Genomic DNA, 27,493 nt, shown 5'->3' with positions numbered 1-27,493 from the left:
GACGGTTCAATAATCCTTTATTTGGGTGGTGTGGGCCGGGGGTGCAGGCGCGGCCCGGCCTGGACCCCCACAGGGGGTGGCAGGGGCCCCAGGTGGGCTCAGCGCCCAGGGTGCGTCCGCGGGCGGTGCCGGCTCTGCAGGAGCCCTCGGCGGCCACTGGAGCAGCCCCCAGCCGGCTGCGGTGGCTCCCGGGCGGTCCTTCCTACCGGTGCGGTGGGGCCGCGGCCGCCCTCTGCAGGCAGCACTGCGCGGCCGGCAGCGACAGGACCAGGCTCACAGTGCGGCGGCCCATCCAGTACAGCCCGTAGCCCAGCAGGCCGAAGAAGGCGGCCTTCACAGCCAGCCGGGACACTCGGCCGGAGACGGACGGCGGGGGGACGCTGGGGGAGGGAGGGAGGGAGGGCTGGGCCTGGCTGGGCGTGGGCCCCCCAAGCCTCAGCCCCCACGCGTGGGGTCACCGCCAAGCGCGGGTGATGCTCCCGGGGTGCAGCCTCCACCTGGGGGCTCACAGGGCGGGGCCCAGACACGGGGAGGCGGGCGCTCACGTCATGATCTCCTGGATGTTGAGGTCGGTGCTCCAGTTCTTCTCGATGCCGGGCACGTGGCCCATGCCCACGACGCCCACGACCACGGCGGGGACGCACTTCCTGGGCTCAGCTGTGGTGGAGCAAGTCAGCGCAGGCTCAGGAGCGTCCCCGGGAGCCCCGGGCCCGTGAGGACGGTCAGCTCACCGTCAGAGGAGCGCGGCAGCTCCAGGCGCTGGGCGGCCTGGCGCAGCATGTAGGTCAGGTAGACGTCCCGCTCCGAGACGATGGTGCGGTGCAGGTCGGGGAACTCGCCGATCATCTCGGCCATCATCTGCTCCAGCAGGTCCTTCTGCTTGCAGCGCTCCACGTCGTCCTTGCTGGGGCAGAGGGGCGGCTGCCAGGCCCGAGGGGCAGGGCGGGGGCAGGGGGGGCTGTGCTGCTGACCCAGGGCGGGGACCGCGGCACCATGGTTTGGGATTTTCCACGGAAGGAGGGGCGGGGAGGGCCTGTTCGAGGAGGCTCGGCCAGCCGGAGGTGGGGCAGGTGCGGCCGCACTAGGACGTGCTGCGCAGCCGGCCAGCCTCCCCTGCAGGTGGCCCCCGCGCCACGGCCACGGTGCCCAGGCTGCCCTACCTGATCGGGTCTGAGAGGAAACACAGGCCCCAGGCCAGCTTGACCTTCTGCCAGAAGGAGAGCGCGGCGATGGCTCTCTTGAAGGTGACGGGGATGGGCCGGTCGCCCAGGTGGAACTTGCAGAAAGGCACCCTGCTGGCCTGGGGCAGAGGCTGGGCGTTGGGGAGCGGCAGGGGCCTGGGCAGCTGCCCCCCGGGGCCACCAGGCTGCACCCTGCGCCCACCTCCTTGAAGGCCTCCCTGAACTCGCCGCCGGGGGCCATGCCCAGCTGCTCGGTGATGTGCGCCGACACCTTCAGCAGCAGCATCTGCATCAGTCCCGACATGAGCCCGTTCTGCAGGGAGAGGGGCAGAGCTGGGGCGCAAGGGCAGCGCGGCGGCCCCCGGCAGGCCCAGGTGTGGGCTCTGCCCAGGGCTTGCTCGGGTCCCGCCACGCACAGGGCATGGGCCACCCTGGCCTCAACAGTCTCTTTTCAAAGGCAGCTGCTCTTAGGAAAAGCCCTTTGCAAAACAGGCAGGGGCGGAAGAGGGCGGGATCACACTGTCACAGATGCCACCACGCTGGGTGACCACCACGCTGGGGTCCAGGGCCTCCCCGAGCAGCCCTGCCCCTCCCCACACCCGCCCGTGGAGGCCAACAGACAGTGCACACGCCAGGCAGGGACGCCAGGCACGCCCACGTCACACGGAGCACAGCGCGAGGCTGCCGGCCCCGGGTCTTGCCAGGCTGGTGGGGTCAGCACAGGAGGAGATGCCCCCCAGGAGGGCGAAGCCCTGGAGACGGGCCCAGCTCTCCCCGCGACAGGGCGGAGGGGCCTCAACCTGGCAGAGCTCCAGGGAGCGCCAGGCCACCCCAGGCCCGAGACACGGGGACCTGGGCTCCAGGCACACAGGCGCAGAGCAGGGGGTGCGGCGCCCGCCCACCTGCCTCACGGCCTGCTGCAGCTTCTCCAGGCTGATCTCCTTGGCCTCGCGCAGCAGCGTGCTCTCGTCCATCTTCAGCATGGACACGCGGTACTGGCACAGCTCCACCACCACCACGTCGGGCTGCACCTCCCGGATGGTCTGCAACGGCCACGGTCACACCTCGCACGCCCCCCGTGTCCTCAGCCGCCCCGCCGCAGGGTGGCCAGCGCCGACACCACTCGGAGGCCCCGTGGGCTCTGGACGCAGGAGCCCACCGCCAGCCCCGGCCCGCGGACGGCGGCCCTGCCAGGTCAGACCAGTGGGCCGTGGCACTCACCTTGACCACGTCCCGCTTGCTGTCGTCACTGAAGTGGGCCGTGCCCACCACATACACCCGGCTGCCGTCCTCGGCCACCAGCTGGGTCACCGTGCGTGGCAGGTTGGGCCGCTCACGCCGCCGCTTCAGCTTCATCTCCAGGAGCAGGTTGAAGGCGTCCACATCGGCTGCAAGGACAGCAAAGGCCATCGAGACTCAGGACAGCGGGTGGCACCGGCAGCCTGGGCTCTGCAGAACCTTCTGGGTTCCCAGGACTGCACCGGTGTGGAGTGGGAGCCAAGTCTCGAGGTAAAACCCAAAACTCATGAGGCCCACACTCCCCAAGCGTCAGGGTCCCCAAGCCTGGCCAGCCTAGGTGACAGTGTGTGCTGTCTGACTGCCTCTGAGCCTGGGCCTCAGAAGCCCCCTGTCCTGCCCCATGAGGACAAGCCCAGGCTGCCATGGGGACCACCACTGAGGGGGACAGTGGGGACCAGGTACCCCCGAGGGCACGGGTCTGTCTCGGCTCAGCTGGGGGAGGAGCTCCGAGCAGGCACAAGTTGGGGCCCACCTTCAGGAGAAGGGGCTCCCGCTCCACTCACTGCACTGTGCCCAAGACCTGCTCTGATGTCTGCGCTGCCTGTGGCCCGGCACTCCCCACCCGGGCTCCTCTGCCCCCAGCACGGCTCTCGGCCTCGCAGCACCCCCCCCCCCCGGCCTCGCAGCAGCCCCCCACCCCGGGTCTCGGCCAGGCCCCGCCCGCCGCAGGCCGCTGCCCGCGCCCCCACGCCCCGACGGCCCAGCTCTGGAGAAGTGCTGAGACCTGAGAGGACACGTACACAGGCTGTGGGGTTCTCCGGAGAGCACCCTGGGCACCGGCTCTGAGCCCTCTGCCGTCACCACAGGCTCCACGTCGGCCTGCACAGGGAGGGAGAGTTCACGTCGGGTGTCTACGGGCCCCGGACTGCCCGAGTCTGAGTGGCCTTGTGGGTCACACACTCCAGGATCCCAGTCCCCTGGCCCCCCGGAGGCCTCCCTGTCACCACCATCGCCTGGCAAGGCCACCGCCTAGGGCTCCCCTCCTGCTGAAATGCTTCCTGACTCCAGAAAGCCAAGTGAGGTCATTCTTTGCAGAGAACAGCCCAAGTGGCCCCAGGAAGCCCCCCTCCGTGTAGCAGCAGTGTGGAGCCCACCTGGCCCTGGCACTGAGGTTGTCTGGGGAGAAGCCCCCGGCAGCCCCCAGCCCCTCACCTCCTGCGGTGGCTGCTCCTCCCCCTCCATGGCTGGGCGGCAGCGGCCTGCACTGAAGGCGGAAGCCTGAAGAGACAGGAGAGGTGGCCTCTCACCTGGAGCCCCGGCCTGCACGGGCCCGCCTCCGGCCGACCACGGGCTGCCGGGGCCCAGGGTCCTTTCGGGCAGGGCCCGGGCAGAGAGCAGCTGGCAGCCGCAGTGCGCTGGGGCACTCACTGGGAGCAACACGCAGAGATGGGCGCGCAGGGCGCCTTGCTGTGGCCCAGCCAGAGGGGCCCCAACCCTCACCGGGCGCTGTGAGCAAACAGAGAAAGCAGCGGGTCCTGCACCAAGCTGCGCAGAGCTCCCGAGAGAGAACATTTCAGGACAGAGTAACATGGCTGCTGTCCAGGGCACGGACCCCAGGGCCTTTGCACTAAAGCCACTTCAAAGAAACCCCCAACCCCTTTAGTCACCCCACGGCAGGTGACAACGTCAGGGCAGCTGTCAGCACAGACAGCAGAGTCAGGGAGAGCAAGCCGGCTACCGTCACGCGGAGCTAGACGTTCCCCAGCTTAAGAGAAAAGAGACAGAAACACAACACGGAAGCAGCCACGGTGGAGGGCTGACGAGGCGGCGCCGCACACGGTCTTCACCGTCGCCCACGGGGAGAAACCTGCCGACGGGAGGGGGCGGGGCACAGGAGCCGGAGGGACACACAGCATCGGTGAGACCCACGGGGCGGCCGAGGCTGGGCTAGGGACCACGGGTCACATGAGCACTGGCCACGTGCCCTGCCCTCCACGGGGCTCTTCATGGACCTGCTCGGCCACGGAGCCAAAGAGGAGCGATGTGTTCACAGTCACCAGACTCCATGCGGCTCCTGGTGGACACGTATGTCACCACCTCACGGGGTCGTTAAAACATTCAAACCAAAATCTGGAGCCTCACACAGCATCACAACAGCCGATGAGCGTGCTGACCACGTGACAGGGACAGCCAGCACGTGTTCAGCGCGGAAAGGCTGCAGGTCACACGCGGCTGTCCCACAGACGCTGCGAGGGAAACAGGCCTCGGGCAGGTGGCAGGGGCAGCAAAGAGCCGCAGCTGGACCCCGACTTGAGAAGGTCGCCTGGAAACAGCGAGCCCGTTGGCCTGACAACTGCCTGGGTGGATGGTGCAGCGCGAAGCAACTATGCCAGCTTGGCTTTTGTTGTTTTAACGTGTCTGCACCCTTCAGAGACACGTGTTTACGAGAGAAACGATCCGGCGTCTGGGACGTGCCTCGGAGGAACCGCCGTGGCAGGCTGCAGGTGGACGAGCTCTGGCCGAAGCCCAGACACTGCGCAACGGCCCAGGCCACTTTGGTTTCACTGCTGCTGCACGATTCTCAAAACTTTCGTAATAACAAGAAAAGACGAATAATGAAACAAGCGCGATGCTATCTCATCTAACCATCTCTCGACCGTCCCCTCGGTACCCTGCAGCCAGAGTTGCGGCAAGCACAGACCTATCCCCAGCCCCCGACAGTCCAAGTCCTTGCACCGCTGAGCTCCGGTTTCCTCAGCTGCAAAAGGAAGGAGCTCTCGGCAAGGTGTCTGGGCGGATGGTCAGGGGCTGGACAGGCAGGGACACCTCTGGGCAGGGGAAGGGGTCTCTCTTGGTGCAACCCAAGTCTTGATCTGGTGTCCAGGGACACCCAGATGTGCCCTGGAGCCAAGAAGGGGGCAGCCCCTCCTGAGGACGGCCGGGCCTCCTAGAAGAGAAACTGGCTGGGGGCAGGGAGGCAACCGGGCTACCAGGCTGGCTCTGAACCTGCCCTCGCCCACCTGGAGCCTCTGCAGAAGGGAGGGCCCCGCCCTGGGTCTCAGCCCAGCTCATCACCTGCACAGAATCATCACCTACACGCCTCCCAGCGGGGTTTCAGCCTCGGCCCCCACCCCGCCCTGGGCACCACAAAGGTCAGCACGTCCAGGAAGTGGCATTGCTGGCGCCACTCAGAGCAGCCAGGCCTCCGCCAAAGCCTGAGGGCATCACCCTGGGGCTTCCTCCCTCCCCTCTGCACAGGTCAAGGCCCTTCACTGATGCCAGGCACCAGCGGAAACACAAACAGGAAGCTGTGCTTGAGGCCAGCACCGCAGCCAGAGCCGGGCAAGCAGCCTGCCAGGGCGGGAGCCACCCTGGTCCAGCTGAACACACGGCAGCAAACGGCTCCTCCTCACAGCAGCCCAAGCGCGAGGGAAAGACTAAAACACCCGGTGCAGTCGGCGGGGTTTGTGAGGGCCAGAGAAGGAACGAGGCACCCACAACGGCCGCAGCCCTCCCCCACGGGTGTGGTCAGCCCCAGCCCTCCGGCCGGCCCCGCCCCTGGAGGCTTGCCGGGGGCGTGCCTGTGACAGGCAGGTCCTCGTGCCCACAGCAGGGACTCGTCCCACCAGCCACGCCATGGGGTGCACAGGTCTCACAGCAGCTTGTGTGGCCAGGACAAGCCTTGAGCTGCGTGATGAGCCCCTTGACCCTGTTAGCACCAGCCCTGCCCAGGAGGGGTCAGGCAGAAGGGCCACCGAGGGCCCCCCCCCCCCGCCCCCGCCCCGGAGTCCCTGATCCTGAGCACGTCTCCTCGGATGCTGCCACGTCCTTGCACCTTCCAGTTCCCTGGTGTCCCTCCCTCACTCGCTGCAGTGCCTGAGCTCTAGGATGTGACTTTGGCAGGACACTCCCTGCCCCCCACAGCCATCACGTGTTCTCAGATAATCACGGCTGGGCCCCAAGTCCCTCCCAGCTGCTTGGAAGGGGCTGTGCACCCCCAACCCCCCCCCCACTGCTGGCCCAGCCTTCCCCCCCCCCCCCCCCCCCCCCCCCCCCGCTCCTGGTCTGCGTCCTTCCTGGTTTCCTGTCACATGACCTCTGGACAGCTGTCCCCACGGAGCATCGCCCGAGGGTCCAGCCACCGGCTGCCTGCCTGTCCTTTTCAGGGGAGCACAAGCCCATTGGCAGAGACCAGCTGACCCCTGCTGCCACCCTCTGGGGATGAACGCCGCTCCTCGCTAAATCCCCACCAGCCGGCACAGCTCCAGGAGTTGGCACATGGCTCTGGTCCTGTCACCTGGCCGCACTGTGAGGCCAACTCTCGGGGAACCCGTGGAGCCCAGTGAGAAGCCGGAGGACGCTTCTGCACGTCAGCCGTGCTTCACTCTCCCAGACCCCAGTGTCCGTGGGCCAGGACTGGGTAGGTGCTGACCACCACCGTGGAGACCTCCTGGGCAAGGCTGCCCAGCAAACAGGCCGGCTGCCAGCAGCTTTGCTGCGGGGGGTGGCGGCAGGGTCGGTCAGACCCCAGAACCCCACTTAACACCGTGCCACCTCGGGCAGGGCGCTTCGAACTGCTAAGCCTCAGGTTAAGGCAGGACTGGTGGCACCTGCCTCCAGGGCCAGCAGACCCCCCTGTCCACATAGCAGGCCCTCTCGGTCGAAAACACATGCCACGTTCAAATGCTACTTCAGCCGTGACCCCAGACCTCTCTGAGCTGCTCTGCTGGGGTATCGTCTGTCTCCAGGGTGGAGGACAGGAAAAGAACTAGCAGCCTGGCTGCAGGAGCCCTGACACTGTCTCTCAAAATACTTGTTCTCCAAGTTCCTCATCCGTGAAAAGGGACAGCACCGTCACCTGGCTTTGGGAACTATAATCCCCTCCATGCATGAAAGAATCCCCCGCAAGCTTCCAGAACAAACCTCAGACGTCTGAGAATTCCCATCAGCCCCCGAGAGCACACACCCCGTCTGGCGCAGGAGAGAAGGTGCCAGGATTAAAGGGCAAGAAAAGCCCCCCTCACGTTAGAGATGCACGCGGGGTGGGGGTGCAGCCCAGGGACACAAAAATCAGAGTGACAGCTGCTCGGCATTGGACAAGGTTGTTAACTTCGGCAATGCTCTGGGGGCATCTGTCACAGCACATCAGAGGTCACTGTGAGTGGCAGGGTGTCGGCCTCACAGCGACCTCAGCCACACCTTCCACCTGCCCAGCCCTGGCAGCTGTTCCCGCTTCTGGGTCCTATTGCTATGGATCGAATTGCGCCGTCCCAAAATTCACAGGTGGAAGTCCCAACCCTCCAATGTGACAACGGTAGGAGGTTGGGCCTCTGAGATGATTAAGTTCAGATGAGGTCATGACAGGAACCTTGTGCTAGTCCCCTTATAGGAGACAGCAGGCCGGGCGCTGTGGCTCATGCCTATAATCCCAGCACTTTGGGAGGCCGAGGCAGGAGGATCCCTTGGGACCAGGAATTGGAGGCTGCAGTCAGCTAGGACGATGTGACGACACTGTACTCTAGCCTGGGCGACAGAGAGAGAGCTGTTACTCCCCCGCGCCCCCAGGTGAGGACACAGCAACAATGGCTGTCTATGACCAGGAAGAGGGCCCTCGTCAGCAACCGAACCAAACAGCACCTTGACCCTGGACGTCCAGCTTCCAGAACTGTGAGACAGTAACTGTCTGCTAAGTGTCTACAGTATTTCGTTATAGCAGCCCGAACTGATACTCATGCTGTCCCCCTCCCCCTACTAAAAACTGCCTCCCAGATCCCAGCCTGCCCGAGCGCTGGCCAAAAGCTGACCAGCACCAGAGTTCCTAGAAAAACCCTGTCTCTCAACCAACCCATTGGCCCTGCTCAGAAAGCCAAGGGTCTCGACGTGGACAGACCCGGGGGCCACAGAAAGGAATGACAGGCTGGGAGGTAGCAGGGTGTGGCCCACAGCCCCAGTCTCCCCCGCACTCCGTTTCTGAAGCCTCGGCACCTGTGACCTGGGCACCCCTCCTGGTCTGCAGGACCTGCTTACGCGAGTGTGGCAGAGTTGGGAGCACGCACACCTGAACTGGAGGTCCGCAAAGCTCCCTGGCCAGCACACCTGGCCATCCTCCTGACACCTGGTCATTGCCCAATGCCAGAGCCCCCTCACGACGACCACCGTGGGGTGCTGTGTGCCCCTCTCCTGGCAGTTCTGCCCATCGGCCTCCAACACCAGTGTCACGGCCACCCTGCAAGGCTGACCAGCAGCCCAGGTCAGCCTCCCTGCCAGTCACACCGTGCGGCGACAGAGACCCAGGGAGGGCAGTGAGCCTGGTAGCCTGCACATCCTCTTCTTCAGGGGACCCTGACAGGCGGGAGGCAGCCACCTGGAAAATCCAGAGGGAACTGAGCACTTCCGAGAGTTCCTAGTTGTTTCTGGGACGTCGACGCCGAGGCAGCTTGGACTCCACACTCCTTGTAACAGTTTTGACCGACACACACCAGCTTTATCCCATCCCAGCTACAGAAACCTTTTAAGACGGAAGCCCCGAGACCTTGCGTCTACTTTGTCCATATGGCAACCTCGTCTTGCGCAACTTGAAGGGCAAAGGCGCCTACAGACAAGCAACCCCGAGGGCTTGGTGGGGACCTGAGGGGCGGCGGGGTCCGGGGGCTCTGCTCGCCCCCGGCCCCCGCCCCCACCCCGGAAGACGCGTGGGCAGCAGCGCGGGGCCAGGTGTGGCCCGGGCAGCCCTCCCTCCGCACCGCGCGTCCTGCCGCCGCCGCCTGGGGCCGGAGCGGACCGGGGCGCCTCGCCGCGAGGGTGGGGGCCGCGCCGCCCCCGGCCCGCCTGACCCGCTCTCCCCGCGCCTGACCCCGGCCCGCCCCCTCCCCCACCGGGCCCGTCCTCACGCACGCGCCGTTCCGGCCGCGAGGCCGCCGCGCGACGAGTCCCTCGGGTCGGGCCGCCCCGTCGCAGGCCCAGGACACGCAGCGTACCCAGGCGACGCTGCGGCGCTCCTCAGCCGGCCTCCATGCGGCTCGCCGCCCCCACCGGACGGGGCGGGCCAGGGCCGCGGGGCGGGGCGGCCGGACGGGCCGGACGGGCCGAGGGCGCCGGGCGGCCGCGCGGCATGCCGGGAAGGGCAGCCTCCGCCCGGCCCGCGTTGCGCCCGGCCCGCCGCCGCAGCCTGCGCTTCCCAGGGGGCCGCGCGCGAGCCGCCGCCCGCCCGGGCGGCCCCGGGTCCTAAGGCGCGCCGGCGGGCAGGTCCGGGGTTCGAGTCCCGCCGCCGCGCGCCACCGGGGCTTCGCGACGCTTTCCGCAGTTGTCGCCGCAGCTTCCCGTCTGTTAAGGGGGACAGTGTTCGCGGGGCGTGCACAGGATGGTTTTGCGTCAAGTGATGTCGAAACACTTGTTTCTGTCAGCCGTCAACCCCGCACTACAGGAACGGCCGATCGTGGGATGCGCGGGGCCCGCGGGTTCAGGGACCGCGCCAACGTGGCCTCGACCCGGCCCTTCCAGGCCCCTCTCCTCCGGGGGTCGCACGCCCTAGCTGGGACCAGGCCGGCCCGCGGGCGGGGGTCCCGGGCGGGGGTCCCCGGAGGTCAGGCCCCGTGGCCGGAGCGGGGAGGCGGGAGTCTCGGGGCTCCTGAGCCTGCGCGCTTGGCGTCCCCACGCCACTGCCAGCTGGGGTACCAAGCGAGCGCCGAGGTCCCCCGGGGGCCCAGCTAGCTGCGACCACCCACATGGCCGACCCTCATCGCCCCTGGGGGGTGGAGACGGGGCTGGGGGGCTGTGCAGGCGGGCAGGGTGGCGGGGGCTGAGGCGGGCGACCCCACCCCCGACTCGGAGCGTGTCCTGGCCCCACCTGGTCCCCCAGGGTCCCCCACCAACCCCGGGGCGCAGCCCGCCCACTGGCCTTAAGCTCCAGGTGGGCCGGGGCTGTGCGCACTGCTGGGTAGTCCCTGTGGACGACTGGGGCAGTTTGAGCCTGTGGGGACTGTCGCCAGTTGCCAAGGACCCATACCTGGGGTTGGCAGGCTGCATGGCTGCATGGCCCCATCGCTGGGGCCACCCACAGCTGTGTCCTGACAGCGCTGGCCTTCTTGGTGGCCCTGAGGCCAGTCTCTGCCCTGTCCTCCTGCCCAGGTGCTGGAGTTGGGGGAAGGAGCCAGGTGCCCAGGTGCCCACTGGAAGAGGGTGGGGGGCCCTCTCGACTTGAAGGCCTTAGGACCAGCCACTCACTGGAGCCAGGTGGGCCCAAAAAATGCCTGCCCAGAGCAGGGCTGGCAGTGGAGGGAGTGCCCACCAGGCCTGGGGGGAGTGGCGCCCCACCCCAGGCCAGTTCTTGGCGGCTTCCTTTCGGTTCCAGGAGGGCTGGCCCCAGCCCTGGGCTTCTGAGGAGCTGATCCTGGCGCTGGTGGTCACAGGTTCCCACATCCTGAGTCTGCAGGTGTCCCCCTAGGGTGTGGCGGCTGTGAGACTTTGTCCCTGTCCCCTCCTTGTGTTGGGCTGGGCTGGCTGCCCCTGGGGCTCTGTGGGAGGCGCATCTGCCAGGCTGTCCCCCCCAACTCGGCTTCCTGGGCCCTGCAGGGCCTGGCCTGGCCTCAGAGTGGCCTCTGTCCTCCTTGCAGAAGGACGCCTGCTTCCTGCTCTCCCCGTCAGTCCCATTGGTCGCTGCCTTTGTGCCAGCACTTCATGGTCGTTTCTGTCTTCCCGACCATCTCGGCCACTCGCCCAGGAGGGCAGGGGGCGGCAGCTGGTCTAGAGCAGACCACCGGCTTCACCCCACTCATTTACCGAGGGCCACTCTGGGCCACGTTCCCAGGGTCTGCTGTGAGTCTGGCTGAAATCCCCAGCAAGGGGCCGGTGTGGTGGGAAGAGGCCTGACCTGGGGTCTGGGTTCTCCCAGAGCCCCTCGTCCTGTATGAGAGGGACAGTGGTGCCCACCTGCCCTGACTGCCCCTGCCCAGGGCTGGAAGGAGACAGAGGGAGGGCGGCATCGCATACGAACGGTGCCCCCGGACTGCCAGAACCGCCCTCCTGCACTCAGCAGGGCAAGGTGGCCTGCAGCTGGGACAGGAAGACACCCGAGACCCCGGCCCTGGCAGGCCGAGGACAGTGGAGAAAATGGAACTGCTCTCCGATCCCTGCAGGCTGCGAGGGGCGGGAACCAGCAGAGGGCAGGGCTTGAGTCCCACACTGGCAGGGAAACTGAGGCAGGTCCTTGTGCTTGGGAGAACAACATGCCAGGAGGAGTTTGGCTTTCCAAAGATCTGTTCCAAGCAAGCTTCTGTGGGGGCAGGTTCGGCTCCTTGCACGGCAGGGTGGTGGACAGGGTGCCTCAGGGATGGCCAGGTGGCCGTGGAGGAAGTGCCCCCCGACCCCGGGGCCTGGCCCTGCTGGAGACCCCTTGGTTCATCGAGCAGCCAGAGGAGGGGCTGCTTGAGTGAGCCATGGGGGGTGAGGGGGAGACACAGGGAGAGGGGTGGCCAGAGCAGCAGTGACCAGGGGCCTGTGCCATGCCAGAGGGTGGCCCCGAGGCCCCTAGGAACAGTGAAGCACTTGGTTTGAAGCCATTTGTGCTGCAGAGGGGCCTCCTCTGTCCCTGCCACCCTCGTGGGGTGGACGCTGAGGAAAGGCTGGGTCTGACATGGAGCAGGATGAATCATCTGGAACTGGACAGATGGCACAGAAGCAGGCGTCTAGGGCAGAGGCCAGAGGAGGGGGCCCCAGGAGGGCGAGGGGTGTGGGACCCCATAGGCCAGCACCGCCCTGTCAGGCTCCTCCTTCCTGGAACTCGCATGGCTCACGGGGACACAGGTCTGGGGATCTGGGGTAAGATGGCAGAGTTCGCCTGGGAGAGCCAGGAGGTGCGTCCCCAACGCCTGCAGCAAGACGTTTGCTTCTGCAGGACGCAGACTCAGGCCATCTCCTCCCCAGCAAAGGCCCTGTGCAGAGTCCGCGCCACACGGCCAGCGTGGTGGTCATCGTAGCACGAACCTCTTCCCAGACAAGACTTGGCCTGAGACATCCCGTCTGGCCGTGGCCCAGAGAAGAGGGTGGGGAGAGGGGCCACTGCCTTAGCCCTGGTCCCACCAGACACTCAGGTGGCCTTGTCTGTCCCTGCTCTGCTGAAGCTCAGCGGCCAGCGTCCTCGGCCCCTGCCTGGATGCTCCGTGGCTGCGACACCTGCCTTCACTAGCAGGGAAGCAGGGCCTGGCAGGCAGGTACAGGGGCTGGACTTGCCACACTGCCAGACCAGTGGGCACAGGGGGGACTCGGGGGTTGCCTGCAGGACGAGTTGGGGGCCGCCCCTGGGCAGGGGTGATGGGTACAGGCAGGCGGGGGCGGCACAGAAGTCCAGGCAAATACTGTTGCCCGAGGCCAGTGTCACACAGGTTCTCTTGGGTCACCTCAGCTGCCGTGACCGCCTCTCCATCCTGGTGGAGCCGGTTTTCAGGTTGGGACCCAGAGGGAGGGGTACTGCCAGGGGCCACAGGCTCACCCCACTGCGGGACCAGGCTGGCCTGGGCACGTGGGAAGGCCGAGTACCGGGGAAGCCGGGCTGGGGAGCGTGTCCTGGGTCAGGGCGCAATAGCCATGCCTCTTAATTTCTGCACTTCGATGCTCTGACCCCTCAAGCTTTGGCCCTTCAAACCACCCAGTCCAGAGCCCCCGCCTGCTCCCTGGGCCTCACACTCTGGGGCCAGGGGCCAGGCAGCCGGGGACAGCCCCTGCCCACACCCGCTGAGGTCACTCACACCAGCCCCTCCTGCGGCCACTGGCCCTGCCTGGCCCGCTCCTTCCCGGAAACCACAGCACGGGCTTTGCCCCCATCTCCCCCAGCCCCCTCCACTTGCTACAGCCCCTGCCAAGCATGGGCTGCCCCTTCTCTGGGGATCTGAGTGACTGTCTTTTCCATGGCGGTTGTCTCTTGATTGGTTGACCTCACCATACCCAAATGGTAGTAAAACCTCCACTTTAGGGCTGGGCGTGGTGCCTCACACCTGTAATCCCAGCACTTTGGGAGGCCCAGGCGAGTGGGAGAACAGCCTGGGCAACATAGCAAGACCCAATCTCTACAAAAAAGAAAAATGAGCCAGGTGTAGTGGTGCCTGTAGTCTCGGCTACTCGGGAGGCTGAGGCAGGAGGATCATTTGAGCCCAGGAGTCCGAGGCTGCAGTGAGCTGATGGTGCCACTGCACTCCAGCCTGGGAGACAGAGCGAGGCCCTGTCTCAAAAAAATATCAGATAAATAGAGCATAAATAAAGCCTCCTTTTTAAAACCGGGATGCAGCCTCCGGGCTGTGTCCATGTGCCTCATTCCTGGGCTCCGCTGTGGTGGCTGCACCCGGCCATTGCGGAGGACGGTCACTTCATCCTGAGTTGGGAACACTGGGGGAGCCCCGCCCTGCACACGCCCCAGGGCAGAGCGTCCGGAGGCCCAGGCCGGGGCACGGTGGGCCTGCTCTGACCTCCACCTTCGTGCCCCATGACCACCCCCAGCCTCCGTTCAGAACCTCAGGTCCCTGCTGTGGCCTGCAGGGCACGTGGCTCCGTGGACCCCCAAGGAGCAGCTTTGTCTTACCAACCTCTAGGCCTGGCGCCGAGCCCCCTGCACCCCAGCCGCACCAAGGTGCCAGCTCTGGGAAGCCTTCCAGATCCTGCAGCTCTCCGTGCTCCGGGTCTACCTCACACTCCCCCGCCCTCAGGGACAGGATGACCCACGGGACATCTTACGGGGGGTCGTGCATGAGCCCGTGAGCCCAGGGGTTTAGCCCCTGAAGCCCCTCCACGCCCGCTCCACAAGGGGCAGCCACGTGCCCTGCGTCGCCGTGGCTGCAGCGGGCCCAGGGTGACCTGCAGGGGCAGAGGGTGCCTCCCATGCCCCTCCTCACCCTTCTGCATGCAGGCAGCCCCCTCTCCCCGGCACCCGCCATGACGCCGGCGAGTCGGGGGACAGGCCTGGAGCCTGGGCAGGAGGCAGAGCACAGGGGTTATCAGAATAGTATTTATTGATACGCTGAGTGCTACCGTGTCGACAGCGTCACGTGGCCTCCGTGGCTGAGGTAATGGGTGGGACCCGCGGGGCGCCGGCCTGGCTCCACGGGAGTGGCGTGGCCTCGGCCGGCAGCCGGGGGCCGGGGTGGGGGGCGTGGTTATTGCATTGGACTCACTCCCTCACACACACGTGGCCCACGCCTGCTCACACACTCGCGCGGGTGCCCTGGCACACGCACACGGGCTCAGACGTGCCCGTGCACACGGCAGCCACACCTGCTCACGCACACGGAACCCTCCCGCGCACACTGCACACTCACCACGCACACACCAGGCCATCCCAGTCTCCTGACGATCAGCGTCGTTAGTTACAGTAATCACAGTAAAATGGACCCGTGTCAGGCGACAAGGAGAAAGTGCACGTCTTGCTCTGACCCGAGGGGGGACCGCGGCCCCGGCCACGGAGGGCATCGCCCCCCGCAGGGGTGAGCCCCTGAGCATGTGGGCCCCGGGCACGACTGGTGCCGCCACCCCACCTTCCTCTCAGCTCACCCCGGGGGTGGCTGGGCTGGGAGAGCTGGGCCACCCCACACAGCCTGGGCCCCGACAAAAATCACCTAAAAAAATAAACTCTTTGTCTCGCAGCCCCCCACCCACCGCTGAGCACCGGTGCAGGGGTGGGAGGGCGGCTGCCCCCACTGCCACCTGCCCCAGCCAGCGCTGCGGCGGCCACGGCTCCCTGTGGAGCCCCCAGGCATGCGACGGAGGCTGGGGGCTGGGGCGGCGCCGGGCGAGGCGGAGGCCGAGTCCACGCGGGCCGGGGGCCGCACGCTCGTGCAGGGGCCTCCGGCACCCTCAAAACTCCACGGTACTCACGACTGTCCTCGGCTCGTCGAAGGTGGCTATGAGGATCTGCTGGGGGGCGGGGATGGCAATGAGGTCGCCCACGTCCTGGGGCACCCGGGGACCCCCTTCCTCCTCCTCCCGGGCCTCGTACAGCGTGTTGATGTGCAGCAGAGGGTGAGTGGCGTTTCGGCTCAGGATGGTGAGGGGCTCGGCCTTGCCCAGGCCGGCTGGTGACAGAGGGGCTGCCGTGGGGACCACGGGGGGCGAGCAGACGTGGAACGGCCCCCCGGAGGGAAGCCCGGCGCGCGCCGGCTCTGCGGGGAACGGGATTTCCGTCTCAGGTAGCGGAGCCTCTGCAAACAGCCAAGAACACAGGCGGGTCACACAGCGCCCTCCCAGCGCCCACCCAGGGCCGGCTGGAGTGGGGGCCGGGCGGGGGCTGCACCACGACGCCCCTGCACGTGGCCGTCTGCCCGAGCCGACCCCGGGCTGTTCCGGGTCTGTGCCCGTTTGCGGAGCTTCCTCGGGGGGCTCTGCCGGCCTGGGGAGCTTCCGTCAACCACGGGAGCCAAGGCGAGCCGACGGCCTGTCCTGCCTTCGTCCTCCTCACTGGCTCCTCCCTAGCTGCTCCCCGGGGTCAGGGTCCCCCGGCCTGGACTCACCTCCGCCTTGTCCCACCTGCCCGCCCTGCTTTGTCTGAGCCAGCTCCACCCTTAGCCTTGTTGCCGAGGTCGGGTTTGCAGGTGCCCTCCCTTCCCCGGTGCCCCGGCCCACTCGCCCTCCGCCCCGCCCGGCGCCTACCTTTGGTGGGAGCTGTGGCCAGGCCCAGCCCGCACTCGTCTGCCTGGGACAGGAAGCCCCCTTCCTGGCTCCGCGAGGCGGGCAGGGCGGCGGGCACTGCCTCGGGCTTGGCCTTCTTGGTGCCCAGGATGTAGGGGTGCACGTCCAGGGAGAAGTGGCGGGCGTGCTTCTTGTCGGGGGCCGGGGCGGGTGCGGGGCCCGCGTCCCCCCCGCCAGCCTTGTAGTGGTGGGCGGCGCGCGCTCCGGCGTCCAGCAGGGGGGCCACCAGCGTGTCGGTGGCCGTCTTCCTGCGCACGGGCTTGGGCTTCTCGGCCTTGCTGTTCTCCACGCGCATGATGGCCAGCGGCTCCTTGAAGGGCTGGGGCAGCGGGTTGCTGGTCGGGATCCACTTCATCTTCTTGCGCGGCCGCTTCACCACGGGCGGCTCGGTGGCGCCGTCGGGCTCGGCCGGGTTGGCGCTGGGGTCCACGGTCTGGATGCCCGAGTCGCGCACGGTGGGCGTGGCGTCGTGGTTGGACTGGGCCAGCGCGGCCAGCAGCTGCCGCACCACGTTGTCGTACATGAGGTCGCTCTCGTTGGTGATGAAGTCCAGCCGGTTGAGCGACTTGATGTGGTCGCGGTTCTCGTTGCAGAACATGGCCAGGATGTTAATGTCACAGAACTGTGAGCGGCGCCACTGCCGGCGCGTCTTGATGCCCACCTTGTGCAGCTTGTCGAAGATGAAGTTGCTCTTGCGGAAGATGAAGAGGTGGATGAGGTTGACCAGGATGATGAGGTTCATGAAGCAGAGCAGCACGATGTCCACGCCCGCGATGATGCGCTGCAGCTGCACCGAGGGCAGCTTGCAGCTGACCCGCACCGCCGGCCCCCCGCCCGCCGGCCCGTCCGGGGAGGCGCCCAGCGCGCACGTGAACTCGTTCTGCTTCTGCGTGGCGTAGTAGGTGCACAGGTAGGAGATGGGCACCACGCTGAGCAGCAGGATGAGCAGGTGCCGCGCCAGGTACAGCTTGGCCAGGAAGTTGCTGCGGCCACGGCGCTCCAGGTACTTCTCAAACAGGTTCTGCTCGGGGCTCTTCTCTTTCTCCGCGTTCTCGATGATCTCGCGCCTCTCGCGCTCCGTGATGCCGGGCCCCTTGGACTGGATCTGCTTCTCGATCTTGGGGGCCCGGCCCTCGGCCGCGCGGTGGTAGCAGTTGTCGATCTCCTGCAGCAGGAAGTTGAGCTCGGAGGTGAGGCGCGTGGAGGCCAGGAACTCCCAGCCCAGCGCGGGCACATACATGATGGCGGCGAAGGCCAGCAGCGCGTAGGGCAGGAACTTGTGCTCAAACAGCGACGGCCACAGGCTGGCGTCCACGCCGGGCAGCGCGTCCCGCAGCTCCGTCCAGCAGTAGCCGCGGGCGTACAGCGCCTGGTCGCGGGTGAAGTTGTGCGGGGTGTAACAGTAAATGGGTTCCTCTGGGGGCAGAGAGGAGACAGGGCTGGGGCGGACGGAGCGGCGGCCTGGTCACTTCCTCCCACACGCTGCTCCCGGGTGCAGCCCCCACCTCTCCCGGCCAGCCCCCCTCTGTGTCCCACCCCCCTCCGCGTCCTGCCCGCCGTGGTGTGAGGGTCTCACCCCGAGGAACCCAAAAGCGGCAGCTTCAGAACAAACCTCGCAGCTCGAGTCCCTCCCCAGACGTGCACGGGGGAAGCCACGGCCCAGACAGGCCGGGCCACTCAGCCAGGTCCCGGCCGCCGGCCTCACGCTGCCCGAGACTCCCCTGGCTCAGACGGTCCTACCTGCCCAGGGGCGGCTGTGGCAGCTCAGCTCCCGAGGAAAATCCCTGAGGGCCGTCTGCACACGAGGGCGTTTCCCTAAGACCCAGCGTCCCGTCCCGGGGAAGGGCCAGCCGGGGGCCCTGGATGCCGTGGGCACAGCCGGAAGAGTCACCAGCCTGCCTGCGGCGCTGGCCTGAGCTGGCACCGAGGGGCCCTCCTGAACTACAGGAGAAGTTGTTCCTGAGCTTTGCAGTTTCCTCGAACGCCTTTCGCGCCTGCAGACACGGCACCGACCAGTGGCCAGGGCTTGGGGACACTCGGCCGCCCTCAGCCCAGCGCCAGGCCCGCCGGGCTGGCACCTCACCTTTGAGCGCTTCTCCAGAGCAGCACTCGGAGTCCCCCACGCCCACCTCCCCGCACAGGTGCCCACAGCGGTGGCTCCGGCCTCAGCCAGGGGAGGGGCCTGGGGACGGGGGCGGGGTCAGGCCAGCGTGAGTTCTGCCCAGACAGGCTGGGGGCCGGGCAGGGCGCTGGGATGAAGCCGCCACGTCCCCATGAGACAACGGAGGGGCTGGAGAGCTGGGCCCAGGCCCCTGTCCCCAGCGAGCAGGGCACAGAGAAGAGAAAATCGGAAAAGGCAAAGGAGTCAACTCTCTCGGTTGAGAAAACAGCATTTTATTTACTTAGTTTTTGTCCTTACAGCCAATCCAGGGGCCAGAGAAGGGGGAAGAGAACAGGGACAGGGTTGTCTCCTGCCCTGACCCGGCTGGTCCCTGCAGCCCCCCTGCTGAGGGCCTGGCGTGGGTGGGGGAGGCCCCACTGGGACTTGGGGCTTCTCGGGCCTGCTGCCATCTCTTGTCTGCCCGGCGGCAGCAGCAAGGGAAGGTGAGCCCCAGCTGGCCACTCTGACCCTCGGTTTCCTCGTCTGCTCCGTCAAGGATGGTCAGTGACTCGGCTCTGCAGAGGAACTGCAGGGGAGGCCCAGCCCGGGGAGCCCTGGGGGAGCACCCAGCAAGGCCGCCTCCTTCCGGGATCCGCCTGAACCTGCAGGGGCACATGGTGCTCCACAGCAGGCACCCAAGGACGTGCTGGGCCACGCAAGGTCGGCCCCTGGCAGAGGGTGCTGGCCTTCCTGGGTGGGACAGCAGGGGTGCTGCTGAGCTCCGGGGAACCCAGGGCATGGATCGCAGTCTGTGGGCCCGTCCCAGACGCTGCGGCTCCAGGGGGCTCTGCCCAGGCCCTGCTCTGGGATCTCCCAGGGACAGCGGGGCCCTGCCCAGGCCAGCAGGTGTCCGCGTGGGAGGCACGAGGGTCTGGCCCACCCCGACGGCGCAGACGGAGGGCTCTGAGGGCCCCTTTGTGGGAGGGCAGTGCTGCGTGGACCCAGAACAACAGGACATGCTGGCTTCCCAGCCAAGGAGCCCGCTTGGCAGCCAGGGGCCCACACGACCCCCGACCACGCCACAGAGAGGTCAGGAGGGCCAGGGGCCCGACGCAGCCTCGGGAAGAGCAAATCGGAACTGGCATCTGGGCTCACTCCACAGGGCCCCAGGCCTAGGCGGAAGCCCTGCCCTTGAGAGCGTCCCCCCAGGCCCTGCCCTGGCTGGGCCCCGCCAGCCCCAAGCACATCTCGCCTGTCCCTGCTGTGCAGCCTGCAGGGCCCCCGTGGCTCCCTCCACCTGGGCGGTGGGAACACCCCAGGACCCCCTGGCTCCGCAGAGGCTGCTCCCTCCTACTGGCCGGACCCCATCCCGGTCACCCCCAGACCACTGCCGCCTCCTCCCAGCCCCTCACCAGGGAGGCCCTGCCCCTCCCAGACTCCCACGGCCAGCGGGATGACGGCCCTAAACATGTCCTCGTCAGCCACGGGACCCACAGCTGCGCCACCCTGCAGATGGGATCTGGGACACGGATCTTGTTGGTGGGGGGGGGTCCTGGACTGTCCATGGGACAACAGGGTCCCTGGGAGGGGGCAGGTGAGAGGGCAGCTGCTCTCCCAGGAGCCTCCAGCAAGGCACACCCTGCGCATGCCCGACTTCAGCCCCGTGGACGCGTTCAGACTCCTGCCCTGCGGAACTGTAGTGTTTTCTGTCGGCCACGGGAAGCTAACGCAGGGGCGGCTGGCCACTTACTAGCAGTCTGCCTCCTCTGCGGGGCAAGACCTCTCCCCAGCGGCATGAACAAGCATCCTCCCAGCGCTGGGGGCCCTGAGGGGGTGAGACCCCCACCTAGGGGAAGAGGGTCGACCCTCAGAGGCTACAGAAGCGGCTGGGTGGAGGGCCCAGGCTTCCCCGGGAGGCCGCCCCAGCTTCCTGGGCTGGCCAGGCCGGGGTTGGGGTGGGGTCTCCACTCCTCACGGACACACCCTGGAGACCCTGGGACTCGGCCTGGCCTGCGATGGTACCACATCCCGAGAGCGGCCGGCCACGTGGCTCCTCGGTCTGGCCCAGACCTGCCCTCCCAGGACCCTGAGACCCCAGGGAGGACCCAGCTTGCAGGGCTGGCTGCGCCCACGCTCCTCGAAGCTCTCATTTTGAAACAAAGGTTAGAGGGCCGAGCTGGGAGAGCACAGGCTGGGCGTACACCGCCTCTGCTGTGGGTGGAGACACTGCCGATTCTATGCGGAAATAGCCCAAATCATTTGGTCTGGGAACCAGTCGTCCGGCTACTCTAGGAAAAGCAATTGCTGGTCCCCCGCAGGGGTGAGAAGTCTGGTGACCTACTCTCCTGTGTCCCTGTGACTGGGCTCCGCAGACCTGGGTGGGCCCCACGGCTGGCGGGCTCTCCGGCAGGGGGACCATTTCCCGGCAGCCCTGCCCCCACTGCCAGCTGGTCCCCAAGAGGAGCACGGTGTCTTCCAGAGTCCACCCTCCTGCCGCCAGCTCCGTGCTCTGCTGGACAGGGGCCACCAGGGCCGTGAGGGAGGCTCTTCCTAAAACAGCAGGGCCCTGCTGAGAGGGGGAGCCGGGCCCTGGCACCTGGGTGGGCCCGAGGCCCTGCCCTCTCCTCACCATAACCCCATGCGTGGGTGACGGCATGTGGCCGCCCTCGTGTCCCCATGAGCAGACTGGGGCACACAGCAAGGACTCGGGCACTGGGTGGCCCGGGACGTCTGCCCCCTGGGCCTGCACCCGGGACCTGCCCGGGCTGGACAGCTCAGCCGGGCGGGGGAGCAGGGCTCAGCCCAGCGGCCCTGCACCTGGCTCCCCGGCTCAGACCCGCGCAGACATGGGGCCCCCCAGGGCACGCGCCCCTCAGAGCCCGGGTGCTTGTCCTTGGCTGTGCTCTTGTCCGGGTGGGAAGGGGCAGAGGTGCCCCTCCTGGAAGGTCAGAGCCTCTGACCACACCCCTCCCACACCCCACCTGAACCCAGCTGGGGCCCTGGAGTGCACTCTGTGGCCACAGTTGGCTCCCACACCCCGATTTTCCTTGTGTCTGGGGGGGACCTCACCCCAGGAACTGGCCCATGAACCAGGGACCCAGGATGCGTCTGGGTTCTGAGTGAGGCACCAGGCGCAGCTCCCAGGAGACAGCAGCGCCCCAGGTGGACGGGGCCCAGGGAGCCACTGTCCTCTCTCGGGCGCTGACGGAAGCGAGAGAAAAACAGGGATGGCAGATGGGATGTGGCACTGCACGGGGACCACCCATCGACAGAGAGGAGGAGCTGGGCCTCCACCACCCCCGGCTTTTCCTGTGACTTGAGACAAGATTTCCTGGCACAAACCTCAGCCCCGCTGACCAGGCACGGTCCATAGTGCGGTTTCGGAGCCCGGAGAGTGGGCAGCAGGCACCGACACCCACGTGCCACTGCTCAGAAGCCGGGGAGGAGGGAAGGGCCCAAGACCTGCTGGACACACGTGTGTCCACGTGCAAATGCAGGTGAGCATGAAGGGGCAGGCCGGCAGAGGCCGAGGACACAGTCAGGACCAGGGATGAAGGACGCGCTTGGGGAGAGGGGAGCAGCCTGGTCAGCTGGACGCAGGGGTGTGCTGCAGCTCGAGTGGTGAGCTGGACCCAGCAGAGTGCCAGAGCGTGGGGGCCCCTGCAGGGGTTCCTGGGGGGCTGGGTCCACGTGTGCACCCACACCCAAGCCCGCCCTAGTGTGCCCGTCTGCCGTGGGTTGGCCCGTGTCCCTGAAAAACATAAGCCGAAGTCCTAACCCCACACCTGTCAACTTGACCTTATTTAGGACCAGTCTTTGCAGAGGTCACCAAGTTGCAGCGAGATCAGACCGGGTGCCCCACCGCCCCCATCCCTTGACTCTTGTCCTTACAAGAAAAGGGAAATGTGGGCAGAGACACGGAGAAGGTGCCTGTGTGAAGACAGGGGCAGAGACTGGGCCCTGAGGCCAGGAGCCCAGGGACATGCCGGGAGATGCCAGAGTCTGAAGAGGTGCAAGGGTCCTCCCTGCTGACACCTGGAGTTTGGACTTCCGGTCTCCAAAACCATGGGAGAGAAATTTCTGTTGTTTCAAGCCCCCTAGTTTGTGGCACGTCATTGTCACAGCCACCAAAGGAGACTAGCAGTGTCTGTGCCCGCCCTGTGCGTGACGGTGGAGTGTCCTGATCCCGGTGTCTGAGGGCCTGGGCACTGGTGTCCAAGGCATGAGGCCAGCAGAGGCCTCCTCCGCCGCCCCCCCCTCCCCGTCAGGGCTGTCCAATCCCAGCAATGTCCATCCTCAGGGCTGGCGTCTCCAGGCATGGGGGGCTCCTAAAAGGTACAGGGTCTGCAGAGGTTCGTGAAGAACCAACACCAAGGCAGCGTCTGCCGATGATGTTGCTCAGAGGACCCCCGCTGCGGCCACAAGTGCAGCCCACGGTGCCGGGGCCCTCGGCCCAGACCCCACCTCAGTCGACACCCGGCCCCTCCTGGCGAAGGCGAGGCGCAGGCCTTGGGAGGCCCTCCAGGAGCCCCCACAGCGCCAGGCCTCGCGGGACCGCGTCCTGCCCACTGGGCCTCAGCACCTCCTGACCTCCGCTTGCGTGCGTCCCTCCCTGCCAATGCCGGTCCGGCCCCTCTTCCACCTGCTCTGCCTCCGCGGACAGCTAGGACCCGCGCGGAGACCCCCACCTCCTCCCACCGCGTCGACCCTGTCCCGCAGCGGGGTCTCCACCGTCTCCTGACATCAGCTCTCCGCTGGTTCCAACACCTGGCTGCTCCTCCAACCCCCCAGACCCCCGTGACATTCTGCCGGCTGGGACCACCCGGACCAGGACAGGCCTAGTCCCACCCGGGCTCAGGAAAACAATAAACATAAGAGGGACCTGGGAGGTGGCCCCGGCGACCCGGACACCTGCGAGGACGGGCGCGTGTCGAGGTCTGTTGGGAGGCCCGGGACGCGGCCGGCCCGCGGTGGGCGTGGCTGGCGGGAGCAGCGGCCGGAGACGGACGGGAAGCCCCCGCGGACGCCCCCGCCCGAGCATCCTGCGCCGCCGGCTCACCTGCGAAGTTCTTGGTGAAGACCAGCGTGACCAGCAGGATGGGGACGAGCACGGTGCCGATGGTGACCACGCGGTCGAACGGCAGCTCCAGCTTCAGCTGCAGCAGCAGCGCGGCCAGCGCGCCCGCCTTGTCGTCCTGCGTGCCCGGCAGGATCAGCTCCCGCAGCTTCTCGCCCGCCAGCAGCGCGGTCGCCATGTCCGCCGACTGCTCCAGGAGGTGGTGCATGGGGGGCGGGGGCGCGGCCCGCCGGGGGCGCGGGCGGGCGGGCGGGGGGCGCGGGGCGGAGCCGGCGCGGGCGCGGGGCGGGCAGGGGATGCGCGCCGGGCGGGGCGCGGGCGGGGAGCGCGGGAGACGCGGGACGCCGGGGAGCGGAGAGCTGGGGACCGAGCGCGCGCCAGGGCCGGGGGCGCTCTGCCGCCGCCCCCGCGGGCAGGGGTCGGGCGGGCTGGGGGCGCAGGTCCCGCCGCCGCCGCCCTCGCGGCCGCCCGCCTCTGCTGCAGCCCCGGCCCCGCGCCCGGCGCTTCCCTCCCGCGGGGGCGGCGGGGAGACCCCCGCCCAGAGCGGCGCGCGGCTGCGGTCGCTGCCTGGGGCCGAGCGGCCCGCTCCCGCCGCGGGGAGGGGCTGTTTACCTGCGGCAAGTCCGCGGCGTGGCTCCGCCCCCCCACCCCCCGCCACGCAGATGCGGCGCCGGCGATGACTTTGCAAAAAAACGTTTAAATAAAATCAGTTCATAGTGACTGGCCCCTCTTCCTTCGGACTAGGGGACAGGCCCGGCGAGGACCATGCTCCCCTCGGGCGCGGGCGGTGGCTCCGTGGTGGGGACGGCGACATGGGGTGGCGCCCATCCCCCGCGCCAAAGCCCCGGCCCAGCCCTGGGGTTCCGCAGTCGCGCCCAGCGCCTGGGGCGGGGGTCCTCCTCCTGCCCCCGTCCCTCTCCCGGGGCGCCTTCCCCGCGTGCCCCCTGCCCGCAGAGGCTCCGTCTCCTTGGGGCGCTGCGGACGCCGTCCGCGCCCGGACACTGCCCTCACCGCGTCGCCAGCCCGCACGCGGACGCTGGGGGCGTCTGGCCCCCGGCCCGCGCCCTCACCGCGTCCCTCCCCGCAGCCGTGGCCCCAGCTCGCGCCCCCGCGGGCCGACCGCGGCGAGCGCCCACATCGCTCCGCCCGCCCCGCAGTCGGGTGCGCCGGTCAGCAGACCTCCCGCCCGGGCCTTGGCCGGCCTGCGCCCCCAGGTCCCGCCGCCCCGGCCTTTCCTGCTGGCCCTGCGGACGCCCGCGCACCACTCCGGGCTCTGGCCCCGGCTGCCGGCACGACCCTCTGGCCCAGAGATCCCTCCCTGCGCGCGGGTCCCCTTCGCGCCGTGACAGGGTATAGGTGCACCACCTTTGCAAAACACTCCGTGTGCTCGGAGGTTTAACTTCCATAATTCATCCAACAAATACGTCTCGAGCCCAAACACTTCCAGCTGTGGGGGCACCTCTGCCCTCCCTGGGCTGGAGAGCAGGGCTGTGTTGTCTGATTTTTATCTTTCATACCCTCTCTCCGCTTGTAAAGATCCCTGCACGTTTCCGAACTAAGACACCGGCCCCTGGCTTGCAGCATATTTTACTTTACTTCCTAGTGAGGTAGTCCAGTGCACGCCCTACCCACTCTCCAGATAACCCAGTCCCCGGGATAACTCAATCCCCCCAGATAACCCATTCCCCGGGATAACTCAATCCCCCCGGATAACCCAGTGCCCGGGATAACTCAACCTCCCCGGACAACCCAGTCCCCGGGATAACTCAATCCTCCCAGATAACCCATTCCCCGAGATAACTCAACCTCCCCGGATAACCCAGTGCCCGGGATAACCCATTCCCCGGGATAACCCAGTCACCCTGGATAACCCAGTGCCCGGGATAACTCAATCCCCCCGGATAACCCAGTGCCCGGGATAACCCAGTGCCCAGGATAACTCAATCTCCCCGGATAACCCAGTGCCCGGGATAAATCTCCCCGGATAACCCATTCCCCGGGATAACTCAATCCCCCCGGATAACCCAGTGCCCGGGATAACTCAGTCTCCCCGGATAACCCAGTGCCCGGGATAACCCAGTCACCCCGGATAACCCAGTGTCCGGGATAACCCAGTCACCCCGGATAACCCAGTGCCCGGGATAACCCAGTCTCCCCGGATAACCCAGTGCCCGGGATAACCCAGTCTCCCCGGATAACCCAGTGCCCGGGATAACCCAGTCACCCCGGATAACCCAGTGCCCGGGATAACCCAGTCACCCCGGATAACCCAGTGCCCGGGATAACTCAATCTCCCCGGATAACCCAGTGCCCGGGATAACTCAATCTCCCCGGATAACCCAGTGCCCGGGATAACTCAGTCACCCCGGATAACCCAGTGCCCGGGATAACCCAGTGCCCGGGATAACTCAATCCCCCCGGATAACCCAGTCACCCCGGATAACCCAGTGCCCAGGATAACTCAATCCCCCCAGATAATCCAGTGCCCGGGATAACTCAATCTCCCCAGATAACCCAGTGCCCGGGACAACCCAGTCACCCCGGATAACCCAGTGCCCGGGATAACTCAATCCCCCCGGATAACCCAGTGCCCGGGATAACTCAATCTCCCCGGATAACCCAGTGCCCGGGATAACTCAATCTCCCCGGATAACCCAGTGTCCGGGATAACCCAGTCACCCCGGATAACCCAGTGCCCGGGATAACCCAGTCACCCCGGATAACCCAGTGCCCGGGATAACTCAATCTCTCCGGATAACCCAGTGCCCGGGATAACTCAATCTCCCCGGATAACCCAGTGCCCGGGATAACCCAGTCACCCCGGATAACCCAGTGCCCGGGATAACCCAGTCACCCCGGATAACCCAGTGCCCGGGATAACTCAATCTCCCCCGATAACCCAGTGCCCGGGATAACCCTGTCACCCCGGATAACCCAGTGCCCGGGATAACTCAACCTCCCCGGATAACCCAGTCACCCCGGATAACCCAGTGCCCGGGATAACTCAATCCCCCCGGATAACCCAGTGCCCGGGATAACTCAATCCCCCCGGATAACCCAGTGCCCGGGATAACGCAGTCACCCGGGATAACCCAGTGCCCGGGATAACCCAGTCACCCCAGATAACGCACCCAGTCACCTCGGGTAACCCATGACAGCGGATCAGACTGACGGGGGCTCCTGCAGCAGCACAGGGGCATGGGCTGGGGGGGACACGGCCACGTGGGAGGTAGGGAGGTGGCAGGGTGGTGTCCAAGAGCCAGGCCAGCACAACTGGCTCTGCAGGGAGGGCAGGCTTGGGTGCCCACTAGGCGCCTGCCTGGAGAGGTCACGCCAGCCGCTGGATGGTGCCTCCAGAGCGGGTGTATGTGTGTGCATGTGCGTGTGCGTGTGCATGTCTCAGGGAGCACCCAGAGGCTGGGGGGCTGGGCCTGGAGTTAGCATGGCCGCCCAAGGAGGGCAGGCTTTGGGGTGGAGGGGACACATCCCGTGTCGCTGCTGGGTGGGCAGTGCTTCCAAGGAGGTTGACCCTGGGGCCAGAGGGCGCTGGGTCAAGGGGTGAACTTGGCACAGGGAAGGCCAGTGGAGGGACAGAGTCAGGGAGATGCGTCTGTTGAGTGAGCTGCGGCAGGAGGCGGCCTGGCCACGGGGACCGCGGGGCCTGCGGAGCTGCTGGTATCCAGCGAGCATGTGGGAGGGAACGAGGTGCCCTCACCTCAGCTGCTGCACACGGGGCAGCCGCAGGGACGAGGCTCTCCAGGAAAATGCCTCCCAGAGTCACCTGTGCAGTGCCCTCGCCCCAGACCCTGCGCAACCACGACTTGCTCCTGACGGACAAATGGGTAGAGGGAGCCCCGCCGGGAGGAAGGGGACAGGTCTTCACTGACCACCTGGGCTCTGAGCCCTGGCCTGGCTGGGCCATGGGTGACGGGGGAGGGAAGCTCCTCTGCTTTTGGGTGGCTCTGGTCCACCCGGGCCTGGGTCCTGGGCAGGGCGGCAAAGTGCTTCCTGTCACCAGAGGCAGAGGCAACTCCCAGCCCAGCATCTCAGAGGTGGGACCTGGAGGCTGGAAGGACGTCTCACACCCCACACCAGTCCCTGCTCTTCCAACCCGGTCCTGACCCCTGGGTCCCTCCGACCGCAGGCTTCCTGCTTCCTCAGCTGCCCACGGCGCCGGCTCTGCAGCCAGACCCTGCACAGGGTGAGCCGAGCCTGGCTGCCGCTCCC

General features: G+C 67.2%; 1 protein-coding gene across 5 annotated transcripts; it reads right to left on the bottom strand.

Annotated features, from left to right (window-relative positions):
• On the bottom strand, positions 1-23,474 carry LOC138397519 (traB domain-containing protein). 5 transcript variants are annotated; one of them, XM_069491637.1, is made up of 12 exons: positions 23,249-23,474; positions 16,050-17,504; positions 15,279-15,601; positions 3,633-3,698; positions 3,221-3,299; positions 2,403-2,569; positions 2,084-2,224; positions 1,384-1,494; positions 1,161-1,312; positions 732-904; positions 546-657; positions 1-380 (listed from the first exon to the last, which is right to left on the bottom strand). In XM_069491637.1, the coding sequence occupies exons 1-12, from the start codon at positions 23,472-23,474 to the stop codon at positions 203-205; spliced, it is 3,183 nt and encodes a 1,060-aa protein (XP_069347738.1). In that variant the 3' UTR covers positions 1-202. The 5 variants fall into 5 exon arrangements, with proteins under 5 accessions (XP_069347738.1, XP_069347740.1, XP_069347741.1 ...); XM_069491639.1 differs by lacking the exons at positions 15,279-15,601; positions 16,050-17,504; positions 23,249-23,474 and adding an exon at positions 9,315-9,507 and having other exon boundaries at positions 1,161-1,300; XM_069491640.1 differs by lacking the exons at positions 15,279-15,601; positions 16,050-17,504; positions 23,249-23,474 and adding an exon at positions 9,398-9,507 and having other exon boundaries at positions 1,161-1,300.
• Between the last annotated feature and the right edge of the window lie 4,019 nt (positions 23,475-27,493).

This window comes from Eulemur rufifrons, chromosome 16 (genome assembly GCF_041146395.1).
Source record: "Eulemur rufifrons isolate Redbay chromosome 16, OSU_ERuf_1, whole genome shotgun sequence".
Lineage (NCBI taxonomy): Eukaryota > Metazoa > Chordata > Mammalia > Primates > Lemuridae > Eulemur > Eulemur rufifrons.
The sequence above is the reverse complement of the archived record's forward strand: the minus strand, read 5'-3'. Positions and strand labels throughout refer to the sequence as shown.

Coding starts and splice junctions, on each gene's coding strand:
- LOC138397519 (XM_069491637.1), bottom strand. CDS start 23,474: ATGCACCACCTCCTGGAGCAGTCGGCGGACATGGCGACCGCGCTGCTG. Junction 3,300..3,632: donor AGGAGCAGCCACCGCAGGAG/GTGAGGGGCTGG, acceptor CTCCCTGTGCAG/GCCGACGTGGAGCCTGTGGT. Junction 1,495..2,083: donor TGCAGCAGGCCGTGAGGCAG/GTGGGCGGGCGC, acceptor CTCTCCCTGCAG/AACGGGCTCATGTCGGGACT.